This window comes from Urocampus carinirostris, chromosome 5 (genome assembly GCF_059441175.1).
Source record: "Urocampus carinirostris isolate Australia breed hairy pipefish chromosome 5, RoL_Ucar_1.0, whole genome shotgun sequence".
In the NCBI taxonomy this organism is placed as follows: Eukaryota; Metazoa; Chordata; class Actinopteri; order Syngnathiformes; family Syngnathidae; genus Urocampus; species Urocampus carinirostris.
The window spans coordinates 33,270,535-33,282,605 of NC_142353.1; the positions used below are offsets into that span (position 1 = coordinate 33,270,535).

Genomic DNA, 12,071 nt, shown 5'->3' on the forward strand with positions numbered 1-12,071 from the left:
TGCTTCAGGTGTTATATTTTGTATGTTTAAGGTTTATATACGTATGTTAAAGGCTTGTATAATTAACCTGTATTGTTTTGTACTAAAAAATAAGCATTTCAGAAAATAAAATGCTCTATAAACATAAATAAAGGTAAGTTCGGCTTAGTTTTGGAAGATGCGCTTAAAAAGGTCCTCCTCCGTGGTAGAAAGCGCCCGAAAAGAAGCGTTCTGACCATTTTCTCAACCGCATCAAGCTTTCTTATTCCACTTTCATTTCAAAAGAAACGGCTTGCCTCTTCTTTGCTCTTTACGCCAACCACATTGAATGGATGCACGAGATATTAAAAAATAAAAACTTACATGTTCTTAGGATGCTAGCGATACTATACACGTTATTATGATTACACACGAACCAGGAAGTAGAAGCCGGATTTCTTCTTCAGGTTGGATGCTGGGTCACCTCTCACAGCGCCACACGCCAGTAGTGGCGGAAAGAAGCACTACAGCACTGTCCTCTACTCAAATATAGGTGAACACAATACAAAATCTAACTTACAGCATTGTCCAAATATTTTTGACATCCTGAAAAAATGTTCGTAGCTACCGTTTTTCGTAAGTCGAATGGTCATATGTAGGGGAGCCTTGGCATTACGATTTGCTTCAGATAGAATCACGATCTTGAATTAATCACAAATCTTTTTTTAAACATCTTTTTAGATTATTTTCAAATTGTAATGTTCTTCTCAGGTTTAACAAAAAGAAAAGAAAATGTTTTATCAACCATGTGTTCTGAACAGGAAAAAAGAGCGACGGATATCGCATAACTGTCAACTTATACATGTTTCCCATATTTTAACCAAACCATAGCAAATAAATCCCGAACCTTTGAATGAGAAGGTAAAGTCAAAAAGTCGGAAGAGACGAAGTTGTCGCCTCCTCACAAAAACAATATTTTATGGTCGACGTGCAACAAATGGGTCCCTCACACCCATGTTAAGTGTTATCATTGTACAGGGTACGAACACCAAGGACATTAAGCCACAGAGGCTCTTGCATTGTACCCAGTGGACTGTTGCCAAGGCAACTGGAGACCCGCTGACAAGGGCCTTATTGGTTTCATGAAGTGACTGTTGGCCGCCATGTCAAAGAGCATCTCTAAGTGTGTGCGTCTGCGTGGATGTGTTGAATCTCCCGTAGGGCACTAATGAAAGGCATTCATCATTTTGGTCTGCCTATTTTTGCTACTGATTCTAGAAGACCTCACCCGTGCACACACACGCACGTTCGCCTGCTGCTAATCGTTTCCATCACAGTGCCCAAAGCTGTGTATGTGGAGGAGGATCGACTACATGGGGGGTGCAGGAGAAAACATATTAAGCATTCCTCCAGTCGCTCACAACTCCAAAACACCAGCCAGCACGCGAATGATGTGTGTATCTGCATACTGTTAGTGCTCAGGCGGCTGGAATAAAGAAATGCTAATCTGCTCATTGAGTATTCAACAAACCAAACGTTTGCCTTGGGAAAAGGCTGAGCTTAGGGGACTAATTACTACAAGCTGTAACTTGAGTCTCTTGACGCTTTTTTCCTTTTGCTAACCATGCTGCTCTTTTTTGTCTCCGTTTGTAGAGTTATGAATCTTAAAATACGCCAGAATTAAAAACATTAGAACGGGGGTGGGCTAACTACAGCCCGCGGGCGAGATCATGCTCGCTAATGGTTATAATCCGGCCCACGAGCCAATGCTGAGAAAAGAGCAAGATAAAAATGAGCCTCCTGACCTACTGTCTCAAATATGTCCACTGGATGTCGCCAAAGCTAAGCGCAACTCCCAAAGCTTTGTTTGCAGACTACCATTTATCAACCAGAGAACTTTTGAGAAAACACACCTTCCCCATGTTATTCGACTTAGAATATAGGTCACAGACGTGCTGCTAAAGTCAATACAATTGCACTCTCCTGGATTTAAAAAAATAGCACACGGGTGCCTATGGTTTAAGAGGCATTAGCTCCTTTCTATAATAGATATGAAATCTATCAGCAGCATTTTCCAAAAAGGTAAACATTTTAATTTAAAAATAAAAATAAAATCTGAAAAAGACTAATAAATCATTGAACAAATAATGTGATATAATGCTGACACGGCGGCGCAGTGGTTAGCGCATGTGCGGCACAGTTCACGTCTTGGGAACCTCCTGCGTGGGTTCAAATCCAGCTCCAGACTTCCTGTGCATAGTTTGTATGTTCTCCCCGTGCTTGCGTGGGTTTCCTCCGGGCACTCCGGTTTCCTCCCACATTCCAAAAACATGCATTTCAGGTGAATTGGCCGGTCCAAATTGTCCCTAGGTGTGAATAAGCGCGTGAGTTGTCTGTCCCCGTGTGCCCTGCGATTGGCTGGCAACCAGTTCAGGGTGTCCCCTGCCCACTGCCCGGAGATGGCTGGGATGGGCTCCAGCCCCCCCGTGACCCTAATGAGGATAAGCGGTGCGGCTAATGAGATGAGAGATGAGATAATGACATATGTCAGTGTTTTCCCTTCCCATATACTGCTGTGGAGGAGCAGCACATTGAGCACAGGACTGGTTTTAAAAATGTTCCAAACGAAAGAGAACTTTTAAAAAATTAGTCAAAGCACTAAAATGATCCTTATTTAGACTCATTTTAATCATTAATGGCTCACAAAAAAAATTCCATTGTCCATCAGTGACAGACGAATCTGAATCAGTCCCTCAAAACTTAGCACTTTTGTGCTCCTAAATGCCAACATTCAGTAAAAACCAATGATCTTTTTGTTTATGTTATACACCTTTTAATTTATATTTTTGCTTGTTTTTCAGAGGTTCAGTGTTGTTTCAGTCAGCAGTAGTTAGAAGTTTAATTGTAAATAGTTAAAAGTTCTTGTAAGTTTTTGTATAGCACTAAGGACTTAATATTTATATTTTTTATTATGTTGTGTAGTTTCAGAAATTCTGAGTTGCTTGACTTTACTAAGTTTAAATTAGCTAAAAGTTTACTGTATAGTGAAAAAAATAAAAGCCTAGTATAATATACAAGTATAATCATTTTTTTGTTTATTCATTTCATGCAGAATGATACATTGTTATTGGTATTATATCTGTTAAAGCAACAAAAAATCTTAAGAGTCGTTTGGGAGTCGCTGAAAGAGCCGGTTCTCCAAAAAGAACCGGAAATCCCGTCACTAATAGGTTGTGCTTTACCACAACATACCGGTCAACTTATATGTTTTTACCATATGTCAGACGTTTTTTGGATCATTTCAAATTGTGTGTGCTGTATTACAATTTTTGTATGAGACCAAAAAAATGTCGGTTTTTTCTTTTGTTTTGTGCGGGGGCACACCCCCAGACACGCCCCTGGGCACATGCCCGGACCCACCAAGACTGCCCACCCACCATGGTCTCACAAAATGATATGGAAAACACTGTGTATGTTGAAAAAAAGTAATAAACATTAATAAAATGCATTGTTATTGATCTTTCTTATCCGGTGTCCCTTCGTTTGCCTTCATAAAAATGACATTTTTCGTTGCGTTCATGGCCAACATTCAAACACCTTGTTATTTTTTTCTGTACTTGCTTCTTTTCAATCAATTTTATTCAAAAATATATTAAATTTCGTGAAATAAAACACTTCTGATGTAGCCCGATTGCATTGAGTTTTTCAGTGCAAATAATCAAATGTAGAACGGTACGTAAAAAGGGTAGATATTACTTTGCTCTTACCTTTAATTAAAAAATTGTATATCTAATGAAATCAATGTATTTGTTTGTTTTAAAGTGTTTTAAAACCAATTGAATGAAATAAACATGACTTCACTTGACTTAAACAAACCAATGAAACATAACTTGTGCAAAAAAAATGCAAACGAGAATAAATTGATTGGCTTCCTCAAGTGTTGCCGAGGTATCAGATTTAAGACTCACTATCGGCATATTAACGAAATTAAATACATCAATCGGCCGCTATGCAGTTTTATTTCCAACTAATGAGGCCCGTGACTCAAAATGTTAGCCCATGCCGGGGAACATTTTCTACAGCCCCTGAGATGATTGTTTTTTATTATTAGAACAGGCCAAAAATATGATTGGCAAGCTACTTCCTGCAGTGTGTACGAGTCACAGACTATACTCAAAAACATTTCATTTTTCTTAGGTTTTACAATGCATAGAAGTATCATGTTAAAGTCAAAGAATTAGCTAATTTCAATACATATTTTTTGTAAGAAATCATTTGTTTATTTATTTGATCATATTTGAATATATGTATTAGGTTAAATTAGGTTCACGAGACTATTTACGTAATTTAAAAAAAATTCAAAGAACATTTGATCAGTCCGGTCCTCATCGTGTAGCACTTGTTTTTAATTTTGGCCATTTGTCCATTTAAATGTGAAACCCCGGCATTAGATACATTTCCTTGCTATGTATTTTCTGACATAATTTTTCTCTAAAGGGCCAGTGTATATTATTTGACCACTAGATGTTGTTGTATTGTGTCGTGCAGTTTGTAATGAAGTTATTTTTTGTACTATCAGGCGCTAAATAATACACACTGGCCCCTAAAAATGCCAGTAGTAGGTACTAGTCAGTGCTATCTCTCTCTCTAGGTCTCTGTTTCTCTCTATCTCTCTAGTTCTCTATCTCTATCTATTAACCCAGAAATGATACTAAGGCTGGTGGTCATTAACAAATTGTCGAAAAAAATCATATTTTCATCGACAAGTGGTGCCAGATTGTATTATTTTGCCAAAAGCAAGCAATTATGGGGTTTTAATTCCGTAATCTGCATTTACTATTTTCAAATCTATTATTCAAACATTTTAAATAATTTTAATGTTTCATAATTTGTATATTTAAGAATGTCCTACTTTAAATAATATTGTCGTAAAATTTAGTTGTTGTTTTTTTAAATCACGCTTCACAAATTCTGTTTTTATTTCTAACCGTTCTTTTCCACAAAGGCATTTTCATTTTAGAATGCTGTATTATAGAGAAATGACTGATGTTGGTTGTTTGGGTCTAAGCTTGATCTATAAGAAAAACGGATAGTCGTTTTACATAATTGTCTGTTATTTAGAAAAATCATTTTATATTTATTTAAAGTATGGAACTCCCGGGCTCAGAAAGTGGTGTTTTAGTGCTGAAAACCTATGATATGCATCAAATTTGGGAAAGCCCACTGTAAAAATACTATTTGTCGACGGGGGGTGTAGGGGGCTGGCAGGACCTGGAAATAACAAAAAAGTTTTTGAGAAAGTAAGAGAAGATGGACTTACCTTCACAGAATCTCTCTCTGAGGAACCAAGCAGACAGCGAGGGGAAAAAAAAAGAAATAGAAACGGAATGAAAACATGTAAATCATCAAATCCAACCTAATGTGAAACGCACAAATAATATACACTTAATTGGCTTAATTTGTGCAATGACAGTGCTTTTAAAGATTATCTGATGCTATAAAAGGTAAGGCTGTGACGTAATTTACCGTGCTGCTTTGAATGAAAATCGGTTTTATCAGGTGCGAGGGCATATAAACTTTTGCAAATCCAGTTACAGTGGTTTTCATTTTATGACTGATGCATTAAAGGTATTCCCAAATTCTAAAGTCTATAAATATTTCATTGGTATATTCCAATTCATTTTCAGATAACGCATTTTGAAGACAGCCCCTCTACATTATGACTTCCTGAGCTGTGACGTCATGTGAGAACGCCTACACCTTAGCAAGCCAATCACCATATTGTTTACCATGTTAATTACTCAAAGAGGTTATGAGTGTTTTAGGCCAAATTTTGGTGGTTTTTGTCGGGAATATCTAGGCAATGTGTCGGAGATGGCTGCAGTACTAGTACAGCAATGGACGAGCAGCCAAAAAGGAGATAACTGGCAAAAATAACACACGGAAGCTAACAGGGGGCTAACCCGGACCGATCAACGAAATGTGGCCATGCTAACTGGGAACCAACAACGAAAAACTGCTACAGCCTTAAACGCTAAGGGAATCAACCAAGGCACACAGAAAAAAAACACGGCAACACATGGCTAGCTGACCACTGTCGGCAGCAATAGGGCTCCAACCGGGATCAATCAAAACAGAAAGCCCTCTGCAGCCCCGACGCTAACGGGGAGCTAGTCGGATATAATTATCCCAACCGCGACACACAGGGCGAAAAAGAAACCCCCCGAAAAGCCTCAATTGCCAACCTCAAAGGAGGACAAGGCAAAGAAGGAACTCACACTAAAACGGCGGCAGGTAAACTTACCGCTTGCAGCTTTTCAAAGCACGCAACTCTGACAAAATAGTCACCAGGCCCCCAGCGACAAGTTAAGAAAAATTAAAATTTCTCCAAACAAAAATGAGTGGTAAAAAAACACTGTTCACTTTAATCACTGATTGTTTCGGAGATGGGCAGCATGGCGGCGCAGTGGTTAGCGCGTGTGCGGCACAGTTCTGAAGTCATAAGATCGGACCTCCGGTGTGGAGTTTGCATGTTCTCCCCGTGCTTGCGTGGGTTTTCTCCGGGCACTCCGGTTTCCTCCCACATTCCAAAAACATGCATGTCAGGTTTATTGGCCGGTCCAAATTGTCCCTAGGTGTGAATGAATGAGCGAATTGTCTGTCCCTGTGTGCCCTGCGACTGGCTGGCAACCAGTTCAGAGTGTCCCCTGCCCACTGCCCGAAGATAGCTGGGATGGGCTCCGGCACCTCCGCGACCCTACTGAGGATAAGTGGTGCAGATAATGGATGGATGGATGTTTCGGAGATAGAGGAAACAAGAAAATCGGTCAACTTTAAGACTAAATTTCTCGAGTCCCCCAGCACGTTTAATATTCTGCGACATATTTGCATAATTAGGGTGGGGGGGACTCGTGCTGTGCCTAATTGAATACAAAATGTTTGTCTTTGGGAATACCTTCAAGGGACAAAATGACTTGAGTTGAATTCTGGTACCTCTTGAGTGGTCTTCAGAGCTGTCCTGGTGCTTCCTCTCGTCTTTGAGGGGCAACTGATGGCCGAGGGCCGAGGTGAGCGCTAGCAGGCTGGCTGTACTGGCACCTGGGGGGAGGGGGGGATGAAGGCCTCCCGGGTGAGGAGTGAGGGGGACTGGGATGGCGTGACCATGGGAGAGGTGCTGAGCTTGGAGCTGCTGCTGCTGATGCAAACACGCATAAACAGAAATATAGAAAAAAAATATTGACAACATCCCAAATTCTTTGAAATCCAGATCTCTGTAGAGTAGACCACCAGAATACTGCCACCCCGCTTAACGTTTTCACTTCATTGTGTGGAATAAGATTTTTTTTTCGATCTCTCTTTATGGCATTTTTCCCGCAACACGACATCAACAACAAATTATTCTACGTGCCTAAAAACCTTTTAAAGTACAAATATGCCGTATTTGTGCATATGACAAGGTACCACTCTAAGATGCCTTCCTTCTATTGATTGACGCTACATAAAATGTTTGCCACTAATGCTTGGCGTCACACAACCATGAAAATGCTGATATGCTATTGACTGAACCACCTCCCATGATGCCGTTTCTTCTCTTTTCATCAGTTTAGAAACTTGTGTGCTTCGTAAAGATTTTGCGAGTCGGTAATACAATATCGTATTTTTTTTGTACTGTATTTATTCCCTATAGGTCCCAAGACTTGCAGTGTTGCTAAAGAAAAATGGAATTATCAAGAAATACGAAGAAGGTACATGAATCGTTAAACTCGCTAAGCAATATGGGCGAAATCAATCGACAATCTGGACTATTATTCAAAATAAGAAAGGGATTAAAGCAAGAAGAAGTTTTAAAATCTATTTTATTGGATGCAATCGAACCCTGGTCTCACGGTGAAAGCGCCGTATCCTAACAACTAGACCACCAGAAGTACCAATGACAAATTAAAAGGCATTGGATTTTACACCGTTTTTGATCAAAAAATAGGGGTGTGTGTTATACGTAAGTGCATGTTATACACAGATAAACACAGCAAGTAGAAGTTACTATGTACTATTATATTACTAATATGCATGTAAAATTGTTGTTTTTACCCTGGGTACCAGGGGGTCGGAATGCATTGGCTATGAATTATTATAGCTTTCCATCTCACACTATACGGCAATTTCACTTTGCAATTCCCACCTTCAGAATGGATTAGTCATATCGAGAACTAGGGCTTTACTGTACAGTTCTGGCACACTGCCCATCCTGACAAGCAAGCCAATTGAGATGAACACTCACTCCAATGATGGCATTTAGTTCAGCCATGGTGACCTGCTTGGCCCGCTCCACTGCTTGAACCACCTGCTGCTGATGCTTGGAGAAAACAAATGGCAGTTAGTGAAAGACATTTCAAATCACAACAGGAATTCGTCAAGGGACACTGCGTAATATTTAGTGCCTCATAGTGGTACAAATAAAAAAATGATTTGAATAATAGGCAAAAATACATGAACTATCGTACAGATTTTTTATGGATATTTATAGCTTGATAAATTTGTATTTCTTTTATATAGCAAAATACTTACCTAGTAGTCACCGCCATGTTTGTCTGGCATCTAGCTGTTTACGCTGTGCTCATTTGGCACTCTTTTTTATTTGCATTAGGCAATACATTGCCATAGAGTGATTTAATATTACACAATGTACAGTATGTCACAAAAGTGAGTATGCCCTTCACATTTCTGCAGGGATTTCATTATAATGTTAGAAAAACATCACTTTGAAACAATGAAAGGTAGTTTGTCAACAAAGGTCATGCATTACAAAAAGGATATCCCCTGGTCTAGAGAGACAATGATTAATTTATTTGGCTCAGATTGTGTGAAGCATGTGTGGCGGCTACCAGGTAAGGAGTACAAAAATTTGTGTCATGCCTAAGGTCATGCATGGTGTTGGGAATGTCATGATTTGGGGCTGCATGAGTGCACCTGGAGTTGGGGAGTTGCATTTCATTGAGGAAAATATGAACTCAAACATGTACTGTGAAAATACTTGAGATGAGAATGATCCCCTCCCTCCAGAAACTGGGTCGGAGGGCAATTTTCGAGCCTGACAATGACCCCCAATACACCTTTTAGATGACCAAGGCTTTTCTAAACGGACTAATGGTTAAGGAGATGGACTATCCAAGTATGTCTCCAGATCTAAACCTAACAGAACATCTTTGGGGCATCCTCAAGCAGAAGGTGGAGAAGCGCTAGATCTCAAATATCCCCCAGCTCAGTCATATTGTCATGGAGGAGTTGAAAAGCGGGCAGCACGGCGGCGCAGTGGTTAGCGCGTGTGCGGCACAGTTCTAAGGTCTTAGGAACCCCCTTGTGTGGGTTCAAATCCAGCTACCGGACTTCCTGTGCGGAGTTTGTATGTTCTCCCCGTGCTTGCGTGGGTTTCCTCCGGGCACTCCGGTTTCCTCCCACTGTCCAAAGACATGCATTTCAGGTGGATTGGCCGGTCCAAATTGTCCCTAGGTGTGAATGAGCAAGCGAGTTGTCTGTCCCTGTGTGCCCTGCGATTGGCTGGCAACCAGTTCAGGGTGTCCCCTGCCCACTGCCCGATGATTGCTGGGATGGGCTCCAGCACTCCCGCAACCCTACTGAGGTATGCATTTCGGTCGCAATTTGTGCGGCTCTGGTGAAATCCATAGCCTGGAGGATTAGGGTGGTTCTGCAAAATCATATTGGCCACACACAATTTTGAACTTCAGGAACTTTTACTTTAGGGTGTCACTTTTGTTACTAGGGGTTTAGCTTCTATTGGCTGTATTTTGAATTTTTTGAGGGGAAATATAGATTAACACCGCTACATAAGCTTTACACAGACTACCTTTTATTGTGTCAAAGCTATGTTCATTGTAATTCAATTTAACATAATGATGAAATCTCTGCAGAAATGTGAGGAGTGTACTCATTTTTGTTACATACTGTACCTTTTAGATCCTTTGCATAAACATTAAGGTCTCAAAACAAAAGGAGCGTATTAATCAAGCACAAGGTAGTACTTTACAGAATGAGGATTGTCTAAACTTGACACTAACAAAAAAATTTCAGCTGCACTATCAAAGAAAGTATTGGACATTAGGGCTCTATCTGCCTGACTGGTCAGGTGGACCAGTTGTGATATACTGTAAGCAGGTTATATCAAGCTTACGATAACGGAATCTAACCCAGAGTCAAGCCATTTCTCTTACAATCCAAAATAATTGTATACATTACAAATCATGTTATTTTTCATCATTCTTTACAATAACTATCCTAATGATAACATAAAAACAGATAGGGACACAAAAAACATACATATGAAAAAAAGTATTTTAAAGTCTTCCAAAGTGAAATAAAATACATTGACCATCACGTTAACGTGCATTTTATTCAAATATTTGTAGGTAGAGAAATTTCAATTTATTTTACATGACATGAAGCTCACCTAGAGGGAGCTGACATATTTGTCTGGGGTCTTGCTGCTTTGAGTACCCACAAACCAAAACCTGGTGTGAAATTGGTCACTTTGAATCTCAGTAGTTTGTATTCCTCCTTTTGCTTTGTAGCACTTGTTTCAGTTGCACTACACAGTATAATGACATTTAGATGGTCAAATATTACAGAATGTCCCTTTGAGCATGCAGGTCTTATTATTAGACATCATAAGAAGAGAATTGCTCTAAATAAAAATGAGCAAACACAATGCAACTCTCCCAAAAGAATGAAAGGCCAATCTCATTACATAAAACCGTCTCCTTAAACACCTTCCGACACTGCATATAGGCCGATTGTGTCACGTTTCGCATTCATGGTCGCCAAGTGTAGCTGCGAATCCTAACAAAACAGTCAAAGCCTCTTTTCCTCTCGCTGCCTCCATCCTCCGCGGGCCTCGCGGCGGCACCGCTGTCTAATGCCATTATTTCTAATCCACTTTAAACCCTCCTAATCCAGGGCTAATCTGGAGGAGAGCTGCCGAGTACACACTCGACTCCTTGCTGCTGTTCCCGCCCTTCCGCTGAAATGCACATAAATACGCCAGTGCGTCCAATTCCTCCAGAGGAGGACTTTATCGGCTAAACGCACGCATACACCCTAAAGTAAACGTATTACTATTAAAACACTGTACGCATTCGCAGCAGGAATCGCACTCTTTCCTGTATATGTTTGTGGGAGACATTTAATAGGTTCAAGCAGATCTGCCTATCCAGAGTAGAGGGGGGGATAAACCCAGGATAATCTGTTTTTGCATGTGTGTATGTGTGTGCACAGCGAACATGTGAGCACCAAATCTCACTTTCCTCCCCCTCACTCTGCCAGTTCCTTAACTAACAGCGACAGCCATTCCCCACCTTACCTCTTGAGAAAGGAAGGGGACAACTTGGGCGCAGATTGCGTTCAGCCGCTTGACAATCTCCGCCTGGAAGACAGAAAGTGGGCACGTAAACACTAGCTACGGATAAGGACGCCTGCTACGCACGGTCCACCAACGCTGCCATCTAGTCAATTCCGAGACGGAAATAGCCATGTAAAGTCTCATCAAAGTCTGTTTGGCAAGTTGATGTTGGATGTGATTTATAATATGCTGTTGAAAGCTTTTATATTAGTGCTGGGGACTGATGGCAGAAGGAAAAGGCCAGGTTAACATGGCGAGACAAAACTGACAGTGAGTGGTTTCGAAGAAGTAAATCGAGCAAAATACATCTTTTATGTTGAATTAAATGACATTGAGGAAGAAAAGAAAGTGAAACAATAAACTGCCATGCAATCTGATGAGAATTAAGACGAGTCTGTCTTGAACAATGATTGGTAATGCCTTGTGTTTGATGAAACAATGCTAAGCAGTATTCGCTCAATTTTCAAAGTTAATCTGTTCTATAATCACATGTATTAAGCGAATTTTCCTTCATCCAGGATATTTTATGCCGCAATACACTCTGGATTTATAGTAGATGGACGAATAATATGCCCAAAATCGATTTGTCTGGGATATTTACCTTTTATGTTCAGCCCTAATGGCAAAGACACTACAGTTGTTTCATCCATATATAGTGTAAGTCTATACTTCTAACAAGCCACGTACGACCACACCCTCTCAC

The 12,071-nt window shown here is 40.3% G+C and overlaps 1 protein-coding gene across 3 annotated transcripts in view; it reads right to left on the bottom strand.

The window, feature by feature from the left end:
* LOC148366077 (transducin-like enhancer protein 4) overlaps window positions 1-12,071 on the bottom strand; it is a 57,884-nt gene that overhangs the window by 17,525 nt on the left and 28,288 nt on the right. Inside the window, exons 5-8 of one of the 3 annotated variants that reach the window (XM_088336481.1) lie at window positions 11,330-11,392; window positions 8,237-8,305; window positions 6,952-7,153; window positions 5,279-5,295 (exon numbers count right to left, since the gene is read on the bottom strand). In XM_088336481.1, coding sequence (XP_088192607.1) covers window positions 5,279-5,295; window positions 6,952-7,153; window positions 8,237-8,305; window positions 11,330-11,392 — 351 coding nt within the window. Of the gene's footprint in view, window positions 1-5,278; window positions 5,296-6,951; window positions 7,154-8,236; window positions 8,312-11,329; window positions 11,393-12,071 lie in introns of all 3 variants that reach the window. The other 2 variants (XM_088336480.1, XM_088336479.1) reach the window with 2 other exon arrangements.